The sequence below is a fragment of the Saccostrea cucullata genome, unplaced genomic scaffold (genome assembly GCF_032062105.1).
Source record: "Saccostrea cucullata isolate Sc308-1 unplaced genomic scaffold, CSIRO_AGI_Scuc_v1 ctg2240, whole genome shotgun sequence".
NCBI lineage: Eukaryota > Metazoa > Mollusca > Bivalvia > Ostreida > Ostreidae > Saccostrea > Saccostrea cuccullata.
This window is the reverse complement of record NW_026918848.1, coordinates 1-26,080: the sequence shown is the minus strand read 5'-3', so window position 1 is coordinate 26,080 and position 26,080 is coordinate 1. Positions and strand designations below refer to the sequence as shown.

General features: G+C 32.7%; 1 protein-coding gene and 1 long non-coding RNA gene across 2 annotated transcripts; one reads left to right on the top strand and one right to left on the bottom strand.

The window, feature by feature from the left end:
- Positions 1 to 6,387: 6,387 nt before the first annotated feature.
- On the bottom strand, positions 6,388 to 25,426 carry LOC134272377 (E3 ubiquitin-protein ligase DCST1-like). Its single transcript, XM_062754625.1, has 17 exons — positions 25,280 to 25,426; positions 24,038 to 24,148; positions 23,420 to 23,623; positions 22,320 to 22,459; positions 21,798 to 21,866; positions 20,445 to 20,661; positions 19,955 to 20,092; positions 19,480 to 19,613; positions 18,024 to 18,178; positions 17,566 to 17,665; positions 17,379 to 17,474; positions 17,008 to 17,134; positions 13,815 to 13,931; positions 8,232 to 8,374; positions 7,800 to 7,913; positions 7,383 to 7,568; positions 6,388 to 6,477 (listed from the first exon to the last, which is right to left on the bottom strand). Exons 1-17 carry the CDS (start codon positions 25,416 to 25,418, stop codon positions 6,388 to 6,390), a joined length of 2,280 nt encoding a protein of 759 aa, XP_062610609.1. The 5' UTR covers positions 25,419 to 25,426.
- LOC134272389 (uncharacterized) lies at positions 9,486 to 12,329 on the top strand. The gene is made up of 4 exons (XR_009993178.1): positions 9,486 to 9,677; positions 9,941 to 10,052; positions 10,377 to 10,539; positions 11,796 to 12,329. It is a non-coding gene; the product is annotated as an uncharacterized LOC134272389 (long non-coding RNA).
- Positions 25,427 to 26,080: the final 654 nt, after the last annotated feature.

Sequence of the window (26,080 nt, the reverse complement as noted above, 5' to 3'; positions counted from 1 at the left end):
TCGGTGCGCATCACGTGGATTGTGATGCAATATGCTTACACATTGCCAATGACAACCACTTGTTGTATCACGAGGTCCTTACATCCAATGTTGCTGGGAGTTCCGTGGAAAGGAATTTTGGTTTTCTGTTGGACACCGAGTTTTGTCAATGGACAGTCTTCGACTGGAAGTTAGAGAGGGAGATTTGTGTGGTGGAGGCTGTAGACTGTTCTGAAATGCTTTACCCTTTGGTTGCTGGTTACAATCCAAGTAGCCTAGAGGTCACAGCAACTATCATTCCTTTCGATTAAAATGATTAAATATGTAGGCCTATTATACGAAGAGCATTTTTTTTTTACAACTGTGGTGAATATTGTGAAAGATCAGAAACGATAAATATATATATTCATCAAAAATACTTTGCTATTTGTTAGATATATTTTTTAAAGTTTTTTTAATTTGCTGTTCAGAAACTGTACACCGCACGTACATAAATATAAGATATATTTTACTTTTAACATGCATACGCTTGACATTCTTTGCTTTGATATATACATGTTATTTTTTGCCACTTCTTTTTAAACATTGCGTTTGTAGTCATTTTTTATATCATTTTGTGAAGGTTTTATAAATTACCTTAATCTATAAATGATTGCTGTGTAAAAGGTGAAGATAACAACAGTGATCAATCTCAAAAGAAATATATAGACATCACGAATATGTGAATAGGGTATAAAACACGTACCTCTGCAAATTCCTGAAGAGGGATTCGGTGCCTAAGAGGAGTAAGCATCCCATGTTGACCGATCACATCCGCCGTGAGCCCTATGTATTGATCGGGTACACGGAACTTTCCATAAACTATTTCATTGTAAAACCAAAGGCCTAACAACTGGTATATGAAATAAGTTATCCAAACGTTGATCAAGTGATAGGACATATATGCTAAAAAGTCATTATTACGATCATAGTATTCACGAAATGCCGACTTTAAAAGTAGTTGTTGAAATCCATGTAACATCAATTCATCAGTGAGTAGCGTGTCCCACTTAAAAGACTGACTGTACTCAGAGCAAGCTCATGTTTATTTGTTTGTTGTTTAACGCCCCTCTCGAGAATTTTTCACTCGTATTTAGATGCCACCACGTGCCGGTAGAGAGATTCATTTTTTTTCTATATTCGGCACTTACATGTACGGCAATTAGGCAGGGAGGGATCTTTTTCGTGTCAGCAAATACTGCGACATCAGGCCTGGATACGGTCTCATCCGAAGGACCGTTCTCCACATGGCACAATGGGATTCGAACCTGCGACATAAGGATTGACTCTTTAATTTGCGACTTTAGAGCAGACGTTCTAACAACTGCGCTTTGTTGGCGACAGCAAGTAGCGAAAAGTTCGGAGACACGCCAGAAGCAGGTGATAATGGAATATTGCTACATAAATATGGAAAGTTGACAATCTGATGTAACATCTTTTGTCATACAATTTAGTTGTTAGTTGGCCCTTATTTTCTATAGTCAGTAAAACATCCAAATATGAAACAGATGTGGCAGACTCTGTGTCTTTCATTTCAAGTTTTCAAGGATAGATCAAGTTGACATATGAATGAAAATAAATACTTAAAGTTAAAAAACTTCTTCGATATACATGTATTTTCAATGTTGAATTGAATTCCACAGCAAGTGCTTTCCCCTTCTAATGTAAAAGGTTTTTCTCAATCAAATATGATTCATAGAAATTGGTTATAAGGAGCAAAATAAGTGTGCGTCGGAATCAAAAAATGTTGGAAAACTTGTTAACAGAACTAGCCCATATTATTATCGTCGCATTTTGTGTACACATGCCCACATTCCTATTATACATGTGATATGGTGTTATAGTTTTTAATGTATTTTATATATTTAATGTGTATCTGACAAATTATATTTGGTTTAAAAAAGTGTGGTCATGATTTGATTTGAACCGTGGTCCATTGGATTGTGGGGCGAGCTGCCTATCAGCTGGACGACGGAGTGATATGACCATTGATCATAAATAATTTAAATAGCCATGATATTAATTAAAAATTACTTCAATAAATATTTTATATTAAAATTAATCTTGAATTGATGTAAGTTCCTTATTTAAAATGTCCATCTCAATATGAGAAAATATTGAAATAATAATGTTTCTTTAATGTAATAATTTAATTCCTTTGTTTGAATCGTCCTTTGTTCAATATAAGACACGCCATTGCGATCAAAAGCACAGCTACCTAGAAGCATCGAAATTCAAATTAATTAAAGTTTATCTCCATAGATGTTGTATCAAGGTATGTTAGTATTTGTCTATTCAGTATCCTGTAAAATCATGTTTGATTTATAGTATATTAAGAGTTTATTCTGGATATTCAATGATCGAGGTGATTGTTTACATATGAAACTGTTCCTTATAAAAGAAATCAGACTGAGTGATCAAATTTATTATTTCTGTTAAACAATTATTATACCACACATTATAGAATAGTAAAACAATAGTGTAGTCTTGATAAACCATGAACTAGTTTATATTTTTCAAATTATGTTACATGTATTGTTACACTTAGTTTGGAAAATAATGATCAGTAATATAGAATATGCATTAAAGGTGTATTGTATTATCATATTAGGTTAATAACAGATAGCTATATATATGTGACGGATCCAGATCCATGGATTTTTGTTTACTCCCTTACTTAGGGTATGTTTTTATCCATGAATAAGATCATGCATATTGTTATACATGTACATTTGTATATAATATTGCCACATATAATATTGACATAATAACAATTTATACAAATTCCTGAGTATAATGAAATTTATTTATTTATTTGTGCATTTGCATTGCAAATTGTAAATGAAATTTTCACAATGATAATTGTTATTAGATTTTATAAGTTTTCATATTATATTGTAGGCCATCAGCGTTTAAATTTCTGTAATGAAATAAAGAGTGAAAACATCCAAAATACAGCGTGTTACATACCTATGCGATTGTATTCGGTATATTTTTGTATGACTTACATTTGCTGTTTGCCTATATCTAGAGCTTTTTTTTTCAAACAAAATTATCACAATGCTACTGAACTTATATCGAGAAATATTATACTCGTAGTTTACTTGCGAGTTAATTTGTACAGCCAATGAGTACCAACATTCACAAAAATATGTTTCATTTTTATACATTGTAACTAAAACATTTTTCAGATAATTTATATAAATAACTTTAATTAGAAATATTAAAATTAATGAGATTTTTTCGTTCATTATTTAAATTAAAACAGTACAAGATCTGTCTTTGAAGTATACGATATAACATTATTGCATATTGACCCTTATGATTTTTCTTATCGAGGTTTTTACAGAGGCTTAATTTTCTAAATAATTTATAAATAATTTCAATGATGTGTGAAATAGCCACATTTTACCTGGCTGCCAATATGTGACATATCTTAAGATGTTTAGAGGTTGATCAGACGATATGTATATATTTTTTGTTACAACGGGACGCTTGCCTTCGGCATGTTCGGTGTATAATTAAGCAAACTTAGTTTTCAATAAATTGCAAAGATATTAAAGCTTTTATTCAATAGTTTTTAAGTGGTTTTAGCTCAATCGAGCTGTAAGCCCAAGTGAGCTTTTCTGATCACCCATTGTCCGCCGTCTGTTCGTCCGTCCGGCCTTCTGTTATCAATAATCATTTTTGATATATTGATGTTCCAAAGTTTTTATTTAAACTGCTACTATTCTATTCCCTTCATTAGTACCGGTATAAACCAGTACAGTTACAGTCTCTTCAAAGACTTCTTGTTTTAGACTTTCGAAGCAATTTAATAAATTTAAGTATCTATGTTTATCATTTTTAAATTATCACAGGTATAGCTTAAACATGCATTTACCGATTTTCAAATTGAATCTTAAATATTGCATTCATTCGTTCCACTAAAAGTTGGGGATATCTAATGGATCAATATGTCCGAGTCCGTCTAGTTGTCCGTCTAGCTGTAGTTCTGTCTGTTTGTAATTATGATACTTTTGTTTCTGCGCGATATCTGGAGAAGCTTTTGAGCTTTTGAAATTCAATTTTACATAATTTACAATTTACAGAATTTTCAAAATATGGAAAAATCAAAATCGCTCACTTTCACATCCTGAATTGGTCTATATGGTCTATATTAACGCACTTTGAAAAGAATTTTTTTTTTCAAAGTGCGTAATTTGTCAAAGTGGCCTTGTAACAGGTGTCATGTCATTCCATTTCACAGAGACAAATATAAATAGGTAAACGTTTGATTAAAATAGAATAAAATATAACAGAATGATAAGAAGATTTTACTTATTCTTCATTTATAATTTTCATCTGTATTTACAAACAAAATACTATCTGTGTTAAATATCTCTGAAAATAGCCCTCATTCATGATTAATACAAAATGAGTATTTTTGTCCTAGATTTCCCCTATGTCCCTGTCACCTTTTGTAATTTTTTAGTTGTTTTCATATCAAAAGGAGTATAGACTTCCCTCCCCATCATCAAAGCATTGGGTGAAAGACCAGTGTGGTCATGTATGGTAGAACGATATGGCATCATGACATATTGCAAATGTTCGTCCCAATCTTTGGTTTTTGTTACAAAAATTACTAAGCATCGTTGTCAATGTTCGATTGAATCATTCTAAGATACCATCAGATTGAGGATGTTATGGTGTTGTATGTGTTTTAGTTATGCCCAACAAAGAACACATTTCCACCGAGAAATCTTCTACCGGGATTTTTGCAACTCTGTGGGATTTCGGGTTTGGCATGGCAAAACTTTCCGTCCATTTCGTAAAATAATCATCAACCACTAAGATATATTTATTGCCATTTTTTGTTAGTAGTAGCTCACCCAAAATGTCCGTAGCTATTCTTTCCTTAGGTATCCTGTACGTACTATTTTCATAGGTGCACTCTTTGTAACATAATAACTTTTTCTCTTTGCACATAGTTCGCAACCAGCAATGTATTTCACGTTGTAGACATTTCATCATGATATTGCACACTACGACGCTCAGAATTTGGCACTTCATATTGAATAAATATCTGACTTGTAGAATGTCTTCCCATTTTCGACAAATGAGGTGATTTTTATACAGAGAAACCAGGGACTTCAGATAAAAACTCTCACGTAAAACAGAAACGCTATCTGGAAACAAACCATGAAAGCAGCTTTTGGAGGTAGGCATCGCCTTTCTGTGAAGACTGGAATGACTCGATGGTACCTATTTGTCCAATAGTGGGGGTGATAGCTTCTACCCCCAGTTATCATCAAACCCTCATTGCTTAAAAGGTAGTCTACTCATGACATCTGCACTGGCATGTAACCATCCTGGACGATGCTGAATTCGGAAGTTATTTGTGGACAACATAACAATCTAGCGAGCAAATTGTCCTTCGGGATTATTAAACTGCATAAGCCAACGTAGGGAACTATGATCAGTTGTACCAAGGAACTCTTTGCCATATAGATTTTGCTTGAAATATTTCACAAAATATGACACAGCCAGTAGTTCTTTTCTGGGACACAGTTTAAGGGGAAGATTATTGTGAATTACACAGACTGTCATGATTTTTTTTGAAGTAGTACGGTGTAATTATCAATATCCATAGACAATGATCATGATGTTGATTTAGTTTATTGGAAATTATGGAAACAGCTTTATCAGCGCAGTTTGTCTCGACTGGGAACTGTTTTGTAGCCTTAATAGAATATTGTAAATTAGTCGTCATGGGGCATTGTATTATAGTGCTGACAATAATGGGGCTGTTGCAATTAAGCCTCGATGAGGCATTTGTGACTAAGCTTTATTGGAACTTTTGTAATTTAACCTTGATGGGGCAATTGATACGAAATAGCCTTTAAGCAGTATTGCGAAGTATTATTCAAAGGGCATTATGATTAAGATTATGTACAATGTGATTAACATGTAGTTTTGATTAAATTTAAAAATAAAAAAAAAATTAACTGGGTTATAAATAAAAAATAGATGTGTGTGGATTTTTCTTTTTATTCATTTGACATGTACATAACATATAAAAGTAACTTCATTTTTTTTTTCATATTTCAGCTTACATGTTGTCGTAAGTGATTCTCCTTTTAATTTTCAATTCTTAACATTCAATTTAATAATTTACATATTATGGTGAATAAGCATATTTCTATTGTATTCCATTAATAATTACTCAAGATACAAATATGTATTACAACAAAGGAAAAGTTAACATAATCTTGATAATTATACACCCCTTTAAGTCATGTAAAATTACAATTTGGATTAAATTAAGAACGACTTGGATATTATCATACTATTTACTGTTCAAACTATTAATAGCAATACCAAGTGATGTTATACGTCATCATCTTCTGTGCTCCCATCATCAGAATTGTCACTGTCGCTGAAATCTGTAGAACGCGGTACGCATGCGTAACACTTTTTCTACAATAAAAATTATAATGATACATGTACACGAATATGGTATTATATATTAATCAAAACTTTAAAAAGCATTACCTCAAAGGGAAAAAGTAATATATATTTTTTTAAATTTCTTTTCTTATATCAATTTGAATTTTCCTTCCGATTTGGTTTTTCAAAAGTATTTATTTACTGTAATTAGGCAATTTTTGCCCCACCACTTTTTACATGCAAGTCTCCTTTACCCTTTAGTCAAAGGGGGATTTGATAATGGTGTAAATTATACAGAAACAGTGATATATATTTATTTCACTTTGATAAACTTCGGACTTTGAACATAATTGTGTACATTTATAAGCGAGAAATACAAAGCAGGGAACTAATTTTTTGCGTTAAAATATCGATGCTGATTTGCAGCTGAAAGCAGTAAGTGTCATATAATCATTTTATTATTTCATTATATATCAGTATTGTAAATAATATCTGATCAGTTTTCCCCCGTTTTCATTTAATGAAGACAAACTATTTGATTTCCCGGTGCCTGTAGGTCAATACGTCAATGCTAGTTCCATCCTTTGCTTGCTGATGCAGGTCCTTGCAGTGCTATTTTTCAAGTGACAATATTAATGCAAGCTAGATATTGATGTTTATTTTGCTAATGCTGATTGTAAAAAAAAATAATGAATTCTTATAAACCTGATGATTTATCAAGGGAACACCTTTCTTCCGACGATGGATAAGGACTCTTACTAAATTGATTAGCTTAGTTTCCTTCATATGCCTAGGGTTTTTTTTTCTCTCTCTGATCTGATGAGTACAGCAGAGCATGTGTGTTAGTGCTCAGTGTGGCATAGTACTTAGATATCAACTCTCCGTATATACATGCTTCCTCTCTCTCAGAACTAAGGGAAAGGTTGTGATCATACCTTGCAATCGATCCAGCAGTCGGCACAGTAAGAGAAATTACATCCTGGTGTAGAACAGAGAACGAATCCTTCTGTCTCCAGATCATCACAAATCAGACACCGAGTCTTAGACGCCTTAAAACGCTTCACTATAGAGGCAAGACGTGGACATGAACGCCTTATTCCAATCAAAATACCAGAATCCCGCTAAAATGGAATTATGTCACACTGAAATACCAAATATTTAATTCTATGTTATAAAAATTTATGTGGTAAATAACAGAGGGGATATACCTTCCCCTTGTCCTTCTTATATCTTTATCATAAATGACGGTAATTTTATTTACATATATTTAAACTCATTTGATTCGCCTGGGATCAGAAATGACCAACGCTTAAAAATTGAGTTCTGATAAAAGGAATTAAAAAGACACTTACAGAAAGCTGGAATTTCCTAGCCTGTTTTCTAACTTTTTTACGTAGATGAATAAGATAGCCTTTCCTCCTCTTCAATAGTTCGTTATACATAAACAATATCCGTGATTTCTCCCTCTAATAAAATTGATTAAATGAAATTAACGTAGGCCACGGATCACTTCCTTTCGATAAAATTATTTTTCAGCTCAGCATCATTTTTTTAATGAGAAATGTCTATTTTTTTCTCATGTATTTTTTTGGGGGTGAAAATAGCATTCAGTTTGTTTTTTAATGTTCTCAAATTATACATCGATCACTAGAAATATGATAAAGTGTGTATAGAATTGCATGTTTGTGGACATCTGAATAATATGTTTGACAACAACAAAAATTTAAAACAGCACATGAATGATAGCTTTTAAAGGAAAGCAAAGAAGGGAATTTAATTTTCACCTTTCGATAAAAGAAAGCACAAATGAGTCTGCGCATGCGTAAGCCATATGCTTCAAATAACATGAGAATCCAAACAATAATATATACAGCGTAAATTCTGTAGACTTCCCATGACCTTAGTTTTGTGGGATGAGGTAAACATTCTGAAATAAAAATGTAGAACCCAATTTATAAAATGATGATAAATTATTTTTTTCAATAGTTTTTCCACAGTTTTCATAAACTATAAGAATATAAAATACCTCATATTTTGATTTTGATTTTTATTTAACCCCTTCACTTCCGTACCGGTCAAATTGACCGATGGCGCGTTAAAACACGACTTCGCGAAAATAAGATCTCCGTATCTATTTTATGGTAGCACGAAGGTATATAAACTATATATCATCTTTTTGGAAATTTTCTCTACTTTTAAAATATCTAAAAAGATTTTGTCTTTATTGCCGGTATATAATCGATTTTACGTTGTGAAGACAAACGTGACTTTTTGAAAATGGCGTAATTTTCCAAAGCAATTGCCCATTTTCCAGACGATTGACATTTTTTTCCTGATTAACTTTATAAAAAAAAGCATGGTATATTCTTAAAGCATATTTTCTCTGCTTTTAAAATATGTAAAAATTATTGTTATTAATTTAAAGTATGTTTTAAAAACAAGAATTTTCTTGCACTTATGTGTTTTTTCTCGATTTTATTCGTAATGTTTAAACAAAGCTCAGTTTTACGTTTATTTCTGTATTGAAATAGGGAAAACAAAATAAAGCTGGTAAAAGTAGAGAAAATTTCCTTTCCAACAAGCCCTTACAGGCCTTCTTACGCTCAGTATTTTCTTAATTACGATAATTTGAATTTGTGACCTTCGCCTAGTTTTTATGGAAAAATCAGTCAATATTTACATGTAACGTCAAGGTCGATATTGTTGCGTCTAACTCGAAACAACAAATTCTTTTATAAGACTTTTTTGACCATTTAGATATATTTTTTACTTAAATAAATTCATACTACAAAAAATAGATTTCAAAAAACAAATAAATACTATTGTTCTGCCTTTTGTGAATAAGAAATGTTAATTTATTCATCTACATGTAATGATGTATATATTTCATGTAGTGATATAACGTTACAATGTTGATTCCCTAATCGTCGATCTTTACTAAAAAAAATCAGATTTTTAATATTGTTGTATCTTATTATACTGTATACTTAATTTGCAATTTAGTTAGATCTATATTGGCACGCAAGTTCACAATACAAAAAATCGCATTTATAAATAAATACGACTCATCACTGTATGAGTTGATACGAATTGAAATAACCACGTGTTTCCGCTGTGGTGTAAACATGATGGTGATCCGAAATCCGAACGTCATTTTTCATGATTATTTCACGACGAAGATCATCACATCAATGAATCAAATAATACGGACATGCCTTTGGTATTAGCAGGTGAGAATACGTGTACATTGACTGAATAGTTTAAGTTTAAAACGCATTAGTTCACGTTCAAAAGAAAATACTAGATCTTCCTTCATGTTTCAGTGTGCGTATATCGTATTGTTCAACCAATTTTGTGTTGCTTTTGAACTTTGATGTTTTTGACAATCACTCGTAAGTTCAAAGTAAAATCAAAGTTGCAATAATAATGGATAGTTGTTTTCAGTATGTGTGTAACAGTGTGTACATGTACGACTTTCACATTGAATTTTTAGGGTGCAGCCTGCAGGCAACATATGCAACAATACTTTCATCTGTGAATACCCACTTGCTAAGCCCACCATGAACTACGAAGGCCAATTAATATGTAAGGACACCAATGAACAGGTAAATTTTTGTTTTGGTGTTGAAAATTTCTGTATATTCTAAAATTTCAAAAAATAAAGTCAAATTTCATTTGTGTCATTCTCATGATATTGCATTCATACAAGTTTATAAACATTTGATTTATATTTTGAAAAATAAGTGTTTGAAACACATAATACGGTGTACTCATGATGCTTGATTATTCAAACAAACACATTATTTAAACATGTAATATCTATTTGAATGAATGCCGAGATATGGAACAAGCTGTTTTTATAGACTTATGTTATATTTCCAATCTGCATAAAGTATGTGGTTAGAATTTCCATTTTCTCAATTTTTTAGACTTTTCCAGTCATCGTACATCATATACATGGGTGGTCAAACTCATTGGATGGTTTATCAACAATCCCATTCTCACGAACAGCCTTGCCCCAGGAATTTTGCCCTGAAGTAACATTTGCAGTCAATTGTCTCCTTTCTTTTTACAACCTTGGCAGCCATGCAGGTATGCAATCTATGAAAGCCATATAGGGACAAAAAATTTTTAAAAAATAATAAAAGTAAACCAAGTTCTTGATTTATGCAATCCGGTCTCTCTCAATGTTATAACAGATTGCCAATTCATTCTCACAGATTATCAATTTGTTCCCTCAAATTACACAATACGCTATCTCAGATTGTATAATTCATTCTCCTAGTTTAAACGATTCGTTCCCTCAGAATGTAAACCCTTCCCATGATTTCACATGTTTCATTAAAATTATTTATCCGTACATATCGGATATGGTAATACATGTTTAAAGAATAGAATATTGTACATGTAGTATTACATCCTACCTTTTATTACATATAACGGTCCAAAATGAGAAAAATACATGAATATTTTCAAATTCATATGCTTATACTGATATTTGTACAACAAAAAATCTTTTGGGTTTTTGTGTTACGTGTATATTAGAATAATTAAAAGTCCGCAATAGTAAAAGTGAATATGGGTCCTGTGTAATATATTTCTAAAATAAATATACGATGAATTAGTTATGAAAGAGGTTGGTAACAACCGGTTGCTGAAACAAAATAAACAGAACGCACTAATTGATTAAAATCGTTGGATTTATCTGTACATATATCAAATGAAATTCAAGAGCACAGATTGCCAAAATCATAAGACTGACGTTGTAACAAATCGAGTTCTCGTATTATTAATCTGTGAAAAAAAATTATCGTTATGTAATTCGAGATCTCAAATTATGAATTAAGGGGGAAACTTAGTAATCAGTAAGATCGGATTGTGTAATTTGAGATCTCGAATTATAAATCGAGGGAACGATTTCAAATTAGTAATCCATGGGATTGGATTGTCTAATTCGAGATCTCATTTTTTACTTTTTTGAAAAATTGACGTGTCCCTTCATGGCTTTCGTAGCATAATTAAAATTAGATCTTCCATCCACTGCCAGGTTTATTTATATGTTGCAATAGCATAAACAGAGGTCTGGCTTTAGTTAGATTGCCAAATATGCTATTTGTTTTAGTTCAGTAATTTTACCATGATGGTTTACTACAAGGTTGTTAAATTAACAGTCCTGATACATTGACTTAGCAATATCATTTAACTACTTGAATCACATAATACAATTTTAATTTTAAAAGGAAAATCAAATAAATGTAGTAATTTTAGCACTCTTAATTTTATTTATAAATGTAAATTCATATACACAATGACATGTATCTGTTTCAAAATATTTAAATCTTTTACAGGATAGAAGCTGATCACTTGTACTTGACAGCAAATAATAATGTCTTGGACAAGTCAAAGAACTTCCTCCAGTCTTACAGAGAAACGACAGTTGATAAAAGAATGGTGGACACAAAGTAAAAGTGCTCTTCAACATTTTGTTGAAGATTTCAGTCTGATTTGGAATTCATCTTGCAATATTTCTGGATTTGTATATTTGGATATAAGCGTCAATTTTTCAACTTATTGACTAAACATTTTTGGGTTAAATATTGCCAATGCTATCTATTATTATTATTTCTCTCCAAGATAATGTCAAGTCTTTATTGTACCCCTTAAACTCTGTTATACCAGAAAAATCTTGTAATGAAATCATTTAGTTTTTTTTTCTTGTTAGATTAAATTCATGAAAATAAAGATTATATCTAATGGCATCAAGAGAATGGATTTCTTGTTCAACAAAAAGATTGTATACATGTTTTGCTAGGGGTTTGTAAGAAGCAGACCAGAATTCTTTGCTTGCAAATTTTGTCATTCACCATTTTTATTACGTCAGCTATTAGGTGATTTATCCATGTTTGAAGCATTTCAAAATTGATATTTACTTACAGTTTAAAGCAGAATTCTGTACTGATATGACCTTGACCCCCTGAAGAACAAGAGTGTCAAGGTCAATTTTTAATACAAAAATGTTCTTTCATCTTTATGGCCCATATATATCTTACAAACAATTTCATGAAATATACAAAAAGTGTCTAGAATGTGTCCAGAATGTGAAATAACAAACATGTATATAGCCAAAAACTTTAAAATGATGTTGCTAAGCAACCACTTACAGGTCATTAAACAGATATTTGAACTAAAATGATGCATGGATATTGCAGTTCTAATCCCTTCTTGAGAGTATATTCAGAATTTTCCATTTCAGCATCCATTGTGTAAAATTATGGCAAGAATATTGAAAAGTGTTGAAAAAAATTGATGAAACTTTTGCACTTATTTGACCTTTGACCTCCTAAAAATAGTTCTAATGAGGTCAAACTTTAAGACAATTTATCTGTTGTATGTCCCTTGTAATTTTATGACCTCACATCTAACTTTTATATGTGCTGGGATGCATAAATGTGTCTAGGATGAGTAAAAAATGAAAATTTCTGCCCGAAAATTAAAGAATTCTGCGTTGCTTAGCAACCCCTTTTAAGTAGTTATATGCAGAATTGAAAAAAAAAGTTTATGTGTTTCATGTAGTACAGTATAATGCTCTTTTGTGGGTATATCCCAAATTTCCTATTTCAACATGCATCATACTTAATATTTACCTTAAAGATGAAAAAGTATCAAAAAATCCCATAAAATTTTGCACTTAATTGACCTTTGACCTCAATTTTTACTAATAAGGTCAGTGGTTGAGTACCTAAACAGTCATAAAATATCATCTGTAAGAGATTTCCTACAAAATGGTATGCATTATGCCTAGCTTTCCCCTTGGATAAAAAAGTTAGAAATAATTTAATAATGCCATGTCAAAAGGCCTCCAAAATCACGTAAAATACGCCGGAAGAGAAAGGGTTAAGGGGTAAAAAGATAGAAGGGGGTTAATGTTCTTTTTAAGACTACCAAAACTCAATTTTGCATATTCAATAAATTATAACATCGAACTTATTGTTATATTTTGACAGATCTTGAATACTTTATCTTACTTGATAGAACATTTCATTTATTGGGGAGGGGGTTTAAGGGATTTGTAAAATTATTGCGTAAAAATAACCCTAAAAAGAAGTATAATTCAGAATCAATATTTGATAGGTCCTTACTCATTGCAATCATTCTAAAGTGATAAGAGTTCAAATATTATGAAATAGAACGCTTTGATAACAAAAATACGTTTTTGTACTCTGAAAAATATGTACAATATTGTTATATACCGTTATATCCCTAATATTTCAGCATTTTGGGTTTTTCTTTTCTTTTTTTTTTTTTTTGAGTATATTAAAAGGAAATAAAAATATTGTAAAACATATTCACTAAAAAGAGACACCTACTAAAATTCGTGGTCACGTTATCAATAGAATGTTCACTGTTGAAAGCCTTTAGAAAGAGTCGTATGATCTGACTCATGAATCCCACACCAGCCACCTTCACATTAATGTAATGCAAGCCTGTAAAATTCAAAATATATAGCATGCAATTAAGCATGCTCCAATCTTTGCTTGATACTGTAGTAAAGACGAAATGTTTTATCTTTTATTTTTTAAATAAGTTTTCTTACTTGTTTGTTTGTAATAAAGTGACTTGCCTGTTTACCTGCAGTAAGTTGTTTTATCCTCTGTATGAAGAAAGTTCCATCTTGGATGGAGAGAACATTTTGAAGAAGTGTTGAATCGCCCGAAACCTAAAGAACTGGCACACATACCGGAAGCTGAAGCTGATTTAGAAATTGAGACAGAGGTACCATCTAAAGCTGAAATACTCAAAGCAATAACAGCCCTTAAGAACAACAAAGCACCTGGAAATGACCAAGTGCCAGCAGAACTATTCAAAGCAGATCCAAACCTTGCAGCAGACATATTACACTCATTATTCACCAAGATCTGGAATAGTAATACAATACCAACGACATGGTCCAAAGCAAAAATCATTAAAGTGCCAAAGAAAGGAGATCTTACCAACTGCGATAACTGGAGGGGCATCACATTACTATCAATACCTAGTAAGATATTCAGCAAAATAATTATCGACAGAATTAAAACTGCAATAGATGACAAAATAAGACAAGAGCAAGCAGGTGTTAGGAAAAGGAAAAGTTGTTGTGACCAGGTGTTTACCCTACGAAATATTATAGAGCAATGTACAGAGTGGCAAAGGCAGCTTAAAATAAACTTTATAGATTTCGAAAAAGCCTTTGACAGTATCCATAGGGAAAGTCTATGGAAGATCTTAAGACATTATGGAATACCATCAAAGATAGTAGAACTGATAAAAGCTTTTTACGTGGAGTTTAATTGCTCTATAGGCAGCTCATCAGATGCATGCTTCATAGTAAAATCTGGCGTGAGCCAGGGATGTGTTATGTCAGCTATCCTATTTATTCTAGCAATTGACTGGGTAATGAAATCAACCCTAAATGGAAATAACACAGGAATAAGATGGACACTCTTTACCAATCTTGAAGACCTAGACTATGCAGATGACTTGGCCCTACTATCACATCTGGAAAAGCATATGCAAAGTAAAACAAAAAAATTACAGAGAAATGCAGAAAAAATTGGATTAAAAATCAATACCAGGAAAACAGAAGTTAGGCTATAAAAAAATATTATCTTGCAGGCCCTCCCTCATCTCTTTTAAGGGTGCCTCATTGACCCTTTTTATTGCTAAATCAATAAAATAAAAACAACAAATCACCTCCCTCATCATTTTCTTAGGTTTTGTACAATGTAAAAAGCTGCCTCATCAGTTTTGGGGGCAATAAAAAGTGAAAAAAAAATGCCTCCCTCTCTCATCATATTTCTTGAAAAAAGGAATTAATTTTACATGGCCTTTTGTCATTAAACACCAAACAACCAGCAAGAATACAGGTTAATGGAAACCACCTGAACAACTCAACAACATTTACCTATCTTGGCAGCATAGTAACATCGGATGGGGGTGCAGACAAAGATATAAAGGCCAGACTAAGTAAAGCTAGAGGTGCCTTCATCAGCCTGAAGAGCATATGGAAAACAAATGACATAAGTAGAAGGACAAAATTAAGAATATATAACAGCTGCGTACTGTCTGTCCTACTCTATGGGTCAGAATGCTGGAGAATGACAGAAGGAGACATATGCAAACTATCTAGTTTCCACAATGGATGCCTCAGAAAGATCATGAGGATTTTCTGGCCAAACAAAATTACAAATGTGGAACTACATGAGAAGGCCAACACAGAAATATACGAACATTGTTAACAAAACGGAGATGGCGATGGATAGGGCATGTGTTGAGGAAGCCAGCCGACAACATCACCAAAGTAGCCCTTAGATGGACACCAGAGGGGAAGAGGAAACCTGGTCGGCCAAAAACCACCTGGCAAAGGACAGTTGAGAAGGAAATGAGGGACCACAGGCTAACGTGGGGAGAGTTAGAAAAAATTGCTAAAGATAGAGAGAAGTGGAGAAATCTAGTCCTTGCCCTATGTGCCCACGGGCATAACAAGGACTAGGTAGGTAGGTATGAAGAAAGTTGACCTACATCTTACCTGTCTGTTACAATTTGACTTACCTGTCTGACTGTAATAAGTTGACCTACCATTCTGTCTATAATAAGTTGAGTTACCTGTCTGTCTGTTATAAGTTGAGTTACCTGTCTGATTGTAATAAGTTGACCTACCATTCTGTCTATAATAAGTTGAGTTACCTGTCTGTCTGTTACAATTTGACTTACCTGTCTGACTGTAATAAGTTGACCTACCATTCTGTCTATAATAAGTTGAGTTACCTGTCTGTCTGTTATAAGTTGAGTTACCTGTCTGACTGTAATAAGTTGACCTACCATTCTGTCTATAATAAGTTGAGTTACCTGTCTGTCTGTTATAAGTTGAGTTACCTGTCTGACTGTAATAAATTGACCTTCCATTCTGTCTATAATAAGTTGAGTTACCTGTCTGTCTGTTATAAGTTGAGTTACCTGTCTGACTGTAATAAGTTGACCTTCCATTCTGTCTATAATAAGTTGAGTTACCTGTCTGTCTGTTATAAGTTGAGTTACCTGTCTGATTGTAATAAGTTGACCTTCCATTCTGTCTATAATAAGTTGAGTTACCTGTTTGTCTGTTATAAGTTGAGTTACCTGTCTGATTGTAATAAGTTGACCTACCATTCTGTCTATAATAAGTTGAGTTACCTTTCTGTCTGTTATAAGTTGAGTTACCTGTCTGACTGTAATAAGTTGACCTACCATTCTGTCTATAATAAGTTGAGTTACCTGTCTGTCTGTTATAAGTTGAGTTACCTGTCTGACTGTAATAAGTTGACCTACCATTCTGTTCATAATAAGTTGAGTTACCTGTCTGTCTGTTATAAGTTGAGTTACCTGTCTGACTGTAATAAGTTGACCTACCATTCTGTTCATAATAAGTTGAGTTACCTGTCTGTCTGTTATAAGTTGATTTACCTGTCTGCCTGTTATAAGCTGACCTACCTGTCTGCCTGTTATAAGTTGATCTACCTGTCTGTCTGTAATAAGTTGACTTACCTGTTTGTCTGTAACTTATGTGACTGTTTTTCTCTATGATATCCATCACATCATACAGTAGATTGGCGGACATTACGATCAGTCCTGATATTAACGCCCGCATTAAAATTAAGAAGGTGCCTTTGCTCTGTTTTAAGAAAAAATTTAAAATGTTATTCTTTTTATCAGAAAAAAATTAACTATCCTTTATTTCTTTTACAGAATTTCAAAATGAGTTTATGGTTTTTCAGGATCCAGGAATTTTGCGATAAAATCCGTCAAATCTCATAAAGAAATTAACATTGTTTCTATTTCTATTCATAGAAGGTCAATAAACAGATAAAATTATATGAAATTATTTTTTTTAATGTTTATACAATTATAAGACGTACCAGCTTTCTTTTTTCCCCTCGCATCATTTTTAGTGTATCGGGATAAATCATTTTATCCTTTTCAAAATTCTTCAGGGGTAATAATGTACGCTTATTCTGAAATATTAAAATTTGTAAAGAACAAGTTGGTGTTTTTCCATTAATTTGTATAAACTGTTCGTTCTGTTTAAATATTAGATAAACATACTTGGTAATGGCGTCTTGCATCAATATGGCGGAAGTACTTAGAGATGTAGTTGTTATCGAACTTAAAGTCTGTTAAATACTTCTTGTTGTATTTATAGGAGCTGTTAAAAAACAAACACTGTGGATATTCAGCATATTTGTATCAGATATTCTAAAAAAAAAACAAAAAACCAGTAGCTATTAAATTTTTCGAAAAGGAAAAAGACCCCTCTCTGCATGCTAAATGGCCCTGGGAGCCGTATATAGGTAAAAAAAAATGAAGCTATCCACCGGTTAGTGATATGGTGTCTCGATCTATATGAGTGAAAAATTCTCGAGAGAGATTTTAAACAACAAACATACAAAGAAAAAAACAAACATGTTAAATACGGTTTAAGAGGTCGATCTACTGACCTTTTACTCCTGAAAGTAATTTAATTTTTATTGTGTGTATAACGGAAAAAGTTATTAATTACACACCTCACGATCACCACTATAAAAGTAAATGCCATAAATCTCGCGAGAATCGACGTGAAGAAGTCCACCCAAGCTTGCTTCTTATCAAACTCGTGCATCGTTCCCTTCCGAACTTCCTCTGCCATTGTATAGTCGATGTCTTCAGGAGTTTGTATCATCTGTTAAAGCATTAACACAAAAATTGTATTTTTTTTTTAATTTGTGATATAATAAGGATCTTGTACATGTATAAGCTTTACCATCAAGAGAAAAAATCAATGGTTATCAAAACGGTAAAATAGTATTAACAATTAATATAAAATTATCTATAAAAGTCACAATTTTCCTGTAGATTCAAACTTCCAGCATAAAGCAGGCCCGTAGCAGTCAAAGATTACAACCAAACATTTTCGGCTTAGAGACGGGGGAGGGGCACTTGCCAAGAAAAATTACTTTAGGAGAAAAAAAGTATATCTTCCCTTAATAGTCACTGATTTTGTTGAAATAAAAAATCATAAAATACCTTTCTTTTGATTTACTACTGAAGTGGTTGGAGGAATTATCTCCCGTTACTGTGTATATAATAAATTAATAATAGTTAATCAATGTAAATATTGTAATTAATTGGTCAATTGACATAAGAAATATACAAGTAATATTGATAAATGATGTTTTGTCAGATTATAAGAATTGTCTTGTTAATAGAAAGGTAGTTTGGTATATTTTGTAAATATGAGACTGGGAAACTTGTGAACATTGACCAAGTTGGAGCACAAAGGGTAGTACGCCAACCAGTCTGTTACATCTACCACTTGGCGTCTGCAATTTGGTATAAACGACTTGGAAGGTGCATCTTGTCGTGTAATACCTGCCTTGGTTAATTAACCGATTGCCATTTAATGTGGGCAATTTGAATAAGTCGCGAACGAAGTTATTTGAAGTGTGATAGAGGGTAGAAGAAAGTGTACCCTGTGGCAAGGATAGCAAAGTTGTATTGTGTTAGAGCCACTTGGCTGTACAGTGTACTTACCAACTGGTTTGCAGAAGACACCAGGCAGGTGTCAACATAGAAGACCAGTTGTCAGCAGACGCTAAGCAGGTAGTTGTTTGATTAGGTAGTTGTTTATTCAGACAATTGTCATAAGGCACCAGGAAGGTGCCAGTATCATTGTATATATATTTGACATAAAGGCAGTTAGGTCACTTGATTTCAACACACTAGGCAAGTGTCATATATTTTCTGTATATTTTGCATTCAATCATACCCCAGTAAAACTCGGTAATCCGAGCACGGACCTACTAACTGCTCAGGTCCGACACGTTACACTACAAATCACCAAAAGTTTACGGGTGCACCATTTAACCCCCCCCCCCCCCCCCATTCCGTTCCTATTACTATTTAAAGTTAACATTTCCTGGTCTAAACCTTTATGTTCAATTCACACATCCTTGTAATTTCCAGACTCCATTTTATATTCACCTTATACTGTAAATTGACGTCAAAGTTTTCTTCCATGTCGACCATTGTGTCCTCTGACGTCACGTATACGTCACCAAAGCCTGGCTCCATCACATCCATAGATTTACACTCCATTCCTAATGCGTTTGGCACCACTGACAGCAGAAGGGGATAACAAATTTGGGGAAAATTGAAGAGATCTAACTGATATTGAGGTCTAGTTGGTACAACACTATATATACATGTACATGTATAAAATGCTTTAACCATTTATTTCATATTTTTATAACATCTTTCTGTCTTTTGTAAAAAATACATGTGCACATTCACAATTGGATTTTACTCAAATTGCTGTGCATGTATCTAAAACAACAGTATTAAGAAAAAAAATATTATTCCATATTTATACACTGCATAAGCTTAGGATTTATTTTTAACCTAACTCGGCAGATTGCGATCAAACATTTATTTAATGACAAAGTTCTAGCTAGGTTACCTTTAGCGAGCTGGCAGAAGATTGTCAGTTTCAGTGGCAGACACAAAACAAAGCCAATGACAGGAATGGCGGACAGACACTTTCTCTCCAAATCCCTGAAGGCTCCTCGACACTTGATTACTGCCTTGTTCCATACATCTGATTGATTGATTGATCGTTTATCAATTTATAAATTAATGATTGATCGATTGGTCGAAAGATTAAATGTTCGATTGATTGATACAAGTAGTATATAATAAAATATGGATTGTTGGGGTGGTCGAAAGATTAATTGTTCGGTTGATTGATTTATTGAATGATAGATTAGTGATAAAATTGACTGATTGATTAAGTTTTACTACATGTATGCTTTCTTGGTACGATAAAAATGAAACGCAGTGATACTGCGTGTAAAAAATCACTACAGAGAAAAAAGACAATTTACAAAAATTCTTTCTACAAAAGTTGTTCAGAAAACAACAACAATAAACAAATATAAATTAAAATTGACCTTCACATCTCATTTCTAGCTTTTTCCGGTATTTTTTCTCGGATTTTTCTGCTCTGTCTTTCGCTGTGCTCTCATCGTTTTCGGATTCTATCTTCTGCATCCTGTTTCCGCGTCGATTGTGTGTCACTTTGTCAACCTGTCTCATTCTTTCCGCCATTTTAGCTTCCGAATCCTCGTCTTCGATTTCATACTCGTCGCTATCTTCGTGGCTTTTCAACTGAAAAAAATACTAATGAGCTACGCAATTGGTTAATTTAATGAATGTTATAACTTAACCACAGATGCGTAGATATTTTAGATTTCAAATATTTTAAGCATACATGTGTATCATTTATTTATTCAATAAGGAATGTGGGTTTCCCTTATTAATTATTTAGCAACAGGGCCATAAATTTCATATATTCATACGAGCTGTATAGACGGAAAACTTTAACTCAATACAAAGTAACAATTTTCTACAAAAGTTAAACGATCCACCCTCACAATTTTAATGGTTCAAAGTACAAGAACTGCATTTATTTTCATTTATTATCATATATTTTAAATTTTCCAATTATTGCAAAAAATATTTAGGTCACCATATTATTTAAGATGCGAAACTTAAATAAACAGAAGACTTTAGTGTATGTCAGGATAAAAAATTCGCACCTTTTTTTGTAAACAGTATTCTGAAAAATGTGTAAAAACTGATCAAAATGCATAATTCTGATGCTGAATGTTCCTAATACTTCCCACTTATTAGATACTTTTGAATTGTGAATATCAGGGAAACTGTTTTACATTAGAAGTACAATAAAGCAAATGCCTGAATGAAGAGACCTGAGAAGGAGTTTAGGCCCTTGTCAACATTTTTAAAGATTGAATAATTCATTAGATAAAGAGAATATGCATTTAAAGAAAGATATTACGTAACAAAATTTATCATTACACCTATTGTAAAATACTCTTCCAAAAGATATTGTTCTATTAGGTATGAATTTAAACTAACTACAGTTTTTGCAAAAACCTATGACATCATGGGAGGGTGGAATTACCTTAAGTTTCTTCTGCCGATAACATTACATAAGATACACATGTATGAATATCGACTTCAATTTCTATACTTGCATAAAAAACATTTTGTGGCCCACAGATACATGCATCCTTTTTCCGGTTATTTTAAAGATCTTTTCAGCAGCCGCTCAGCTATCGACTTCAGAAATGATTTTTTTAATTCATCGACTGCCTGATTGATGTGTTCAGCTGATTGAATCGATCAAGAATAAATCTGATTGGCTGGTAAGAATTATGTACTCTGTTATACTCTATGTACTGAACCAAAACTGATTTTTCATTGGCTGGTAACTCACGCACCTCTTTTCTGATTGGCTGGTAAGCTGCGTCTATCTTCTTTGTCACCTTCTTCAAATGAGCGCCTTCATTCTAAACAACGTGAAACATATTATCATAAGATTAGTTAACATACTTGAAAGATAAAATAAATTGTAGATAACATCTTTACATAACTTTGGGACATTTAAACTTGGTACATTTTTATTTATTCATATTTAATATTAATTAATATATATCATTAAGATCAAATTAATTAAAATCTCCGAATAAACTACTTCGGCACAGTCGACGTCATTAGGTAGACATCATATATTAAGTAGTCTGCACCGTAAAACCCTTACTCATAAATTAATCATTAAGCGCGTAAATATTGTAAAATTTAAATTTACCATGTGGATAGTAATGATAGATCTGTCAGATTAAATATGGTTTTCACCGGGCAAAATCAAAATTTACAATATGACACTGTAGTCAGATGCGAAATAAAATTAATTAATTTCATTTTCAATGTACGTGTATGGGAGATTAAATTTGCTATTTTACCACAAACTGCGACATGATCCTGCGGAATGGTTTGGTCCTTAGCTCCCATTTAGCAGATGTCTGGTTAATGGCTAACTCCGCGGCACAAGTCAGGGAGCGGATCACCTCCCTTCCGTTTGTAGCGAGGTTATGAACTGGCCCTTAAAAAGTGAAATGGTGTCGCAATAAAATACAAAATTTACAATTTACTGGGTGGCTGTACATAGAAAATTAACAATTTACCAGGTAACAGTATTATCCAAATTTAATTTTGTTAGTTTTGTATTTACTGCCACTCGGCATATTGAAAATTTACAGTATGATAAAAGCATTAGGTAAACATTTTAGTCAAAATGTAACATACACATAGAATTGATAGAAATAAATTATTTGGCGTCGTTATAAGCGCTACCCTTTATCAAGTTCACGAACGATACCTAAAGATGCAATAACAATGTAAGGAAACAAAGAATGGGTAAAATAACACACAGAAAAAGAAAGAGAAAAAATAAGTAAACATATGTAGAAGAAGCAGTTTGGAAATATTTTGCAAATTTAAAGTTTTGTAATTTAAATGAAAGAATTTAGAGTGAAAATTAGGTACGTAATTATGATACGGATTTAAGAGAAATACTAGTCTCAAAAACGGCAGAACACGATAAAGGCCGGGGTATATAAAAGGTTTTAAAACATATTTTTAAAAATTATTTTATAATATTTTATAAAATATAAAATTTTACACGTATAAAAATGATAACTGGAGTAAATAAGTATGCTAGTCTAACATTACCGGGTAAAATATACATGTATATTCTGGGAGATTTTGTGTACACACATGTATCTATTTAAATGAACTGAATGACTTCTGATCGATTTTATAATTTACTGTATCAAATTTAAATTCGTTAAAATTTTTCTTAGAAGTTTTCTACAATTAAAAGCTTTCAAAAAACGTAATTTTTCTTCATACTCAGCAATAACGTTCTTTCGATCTATTCAAATGAAAAAAAAAAAAAAAAAGAGGATCTCTCCGACCCCTTATTGGAAAAAATCCAGGATCCCCAATATTCATGTAGTACAATGGAATTTCATGGAAGATTACGGGAAGTGACGTTATTTACCTGCGATAAGGAATATAATTGCATAGGTTCCTATAAATGACCGTCCTTTCTTTCCGAAGAATGTGGGAACAAGCAACCAACAGATGCATCGCACATGCGCGGAAATTGCATATCCGGTCGCTAACCCTAGACCCAGGAGTCCGCCAAATAACTCGGCTGTCTCTTTCTGTAGATCTAATGGCGCCAAAACTGCCAGGTATAGGCCTATATAAAATAGATTTATTTCAAAAATTAAAAAGAAAAATTTAAAGAAAATTAATGTAATATGAACATTTTTTTTAAATAACTCGTAGTATCAAAGAGCAATTTTTTAAAGATTTGTATATTAGCTAATTAACATGCAAGTTGTTTTTGCTCAACTATAACGTAAAAAAAATATACATATAATAAATAGCTAAATTCATTTTTTTAAAAATTACATTTCATAAATATGTCATATTTATAATGTGTAAACTGTGAATGTGTCTTTTCAAGTGATGAAATAAATTAATGTCAATTGAAAAATTATATGTGTTATGTATATTTGATAACACATGTATATTTTATAACGGTACATAAGATGATGTATACTTTCAAAAAGAATAAAAAAAACGTTACTAAGATTATGGATAAACCTACCGAATGCTATAAGAGCCCCCGTGGGGAACCCCAACACAGTTTTTAGCCCGCTGTATTCCCCCGGATCTGATCTCAAAATGTCTGTTAATTTATCGACAATGAAGAACAAACCTGAAACAAATGTATATCGACGCTGTAAATTAAAAAAAAATATATAAATTATATAATAAATAATGCTAATAAGATGTATTAAATCTATTCGCTACATGAATTAAATTTACCCTTTCTCTCCATACAAATATTCCACCTTTTTCACAAAAGAATTCACTCCTATAGCTATGTTACAACAGATGATTGATAAATGATTTACAGCATATTTACATGTGATTTATAAGCTATTATTTTTTTTAATTTCTAGGGCCGTAGGAAGCCAGGGGAGAGGGGGGGGGGCACTTTCAGCAACAGAAAATGTCTTGACTTAAGCAAAAAGGACGTTTTATTGAAGACTCAAGCATAAATATAGTAGCTACAAGATGTTCTCAAAAAAAATTAATAAGAAGAACATTACAAGTAATTCGATTGACTGTAGATTATTTTAAAATTCGCTTCATACAGATATTCCACTCTTTAAACAGAAGAATATTCACACTTGACTATGGTACAACAGAGCATGTCTTCTATAGTATTTTATAAATCGACAGTTACGAAAAACTGCCCCCCCCCCCCACGGTTCCTACTGCCATGTATACACGCGCATGGGGGAAAAAAGGAAAAAAAAGGGGGGGTGTTATAGGGACTCAGAGTCTCAGAGCGCCACAGCATTCCTGTAAACTAAACGCTAATTTCTTCACTGTCTATCATGTACTTATATGAATTATGATAAAAAACAGTGCAGGCCTACTCCGGTAAATCTCCGTAATGATCATATTCTGTCTTTATCTGTCAGCCGCTTTGCAAATAGGAATAATGGAATAACTCTTTTGATGATGCATTCCTTAGAGTTTGGAATAAATCCAAGAAACCTTGACAGGTAGCTCAGTTTGGAATTTCAAGTAAAAGCATCTACACATCTATATTTTTTTTTTTATTTAAACAATAATTATGAATTTACATAATGGGATTGGACAGCAGGCACTGCCTATATAAGTCCTTTTTATATATATTTTTATCAATATTACCTTAAACATACATGTACATATTGTACAAGCACATAATTTATGCAGTCTGTTTTCATCAGGCTAAATGGTCTCGACCTTGACATCCCTAGAATAAGATATTTTTGATGCGCCTTAAAGAACTTACAAAGGTAAGGATAGCTTCCTTTTCTTTTCTTTCTTCGTTTATACTTCTTCCGTATATGATTAAACATGTACTCCTCATATGTTAGCTTCTTTTCTTCATATATTTCCTCTCCCGAATGAGCCATGTTGACAGACGCCATTTTCAACTCATGACGTGTTTTTCGATTATGACGTCATTTTTCCACAGCTGAGTGCTGTAAGCAAGTTTTGTGCAATTTTATTATTTATTTCGTAAAGAACAGATTTAAAAACGAATCAGTATGTTTAAAATCAATTCCAGTGTTTAAATATTGCAGTGAATAAATAAATAAATATTTGTTGCGTCTCACTTTTAATAAAAACACTGCGATGTCCGATATGATTTAAAAACAAAAATATCCCCTCTCTCTCTCTCACTCCCGCCCCCCCCCCTTTCGGCTTGGTTGTAGGAATCGTAAATTTCCCGTTATTTGAAAACTAAAGAAGAGTTCTATACTATAAAGAATAAAGCGACAGACTACTTAATGTCTGTGCCCCTCATTAAAATTTCTGGGAATTTTTGGTAGTTGATAATGCCTTAGTGTGCCCCCCCCCCCCCCCCCCAAATAAAACCTGAAAATATTTGGCTTGCCCCCCCCCCTCCCCTCCAACTAAAATTGCTTCCTATACGAGCCTTCCCGGTATAAGCATATACATGTACATGTACCTACATGTACATGTACCATTTCATGGGGTGATTCGTCTATTCCACTCGGCGAGATTTCAATTAAGTTTTTACGCTGTTTACGGAGTAAAGCCACTAAAGGGAAAAAAAGCGGGCGTA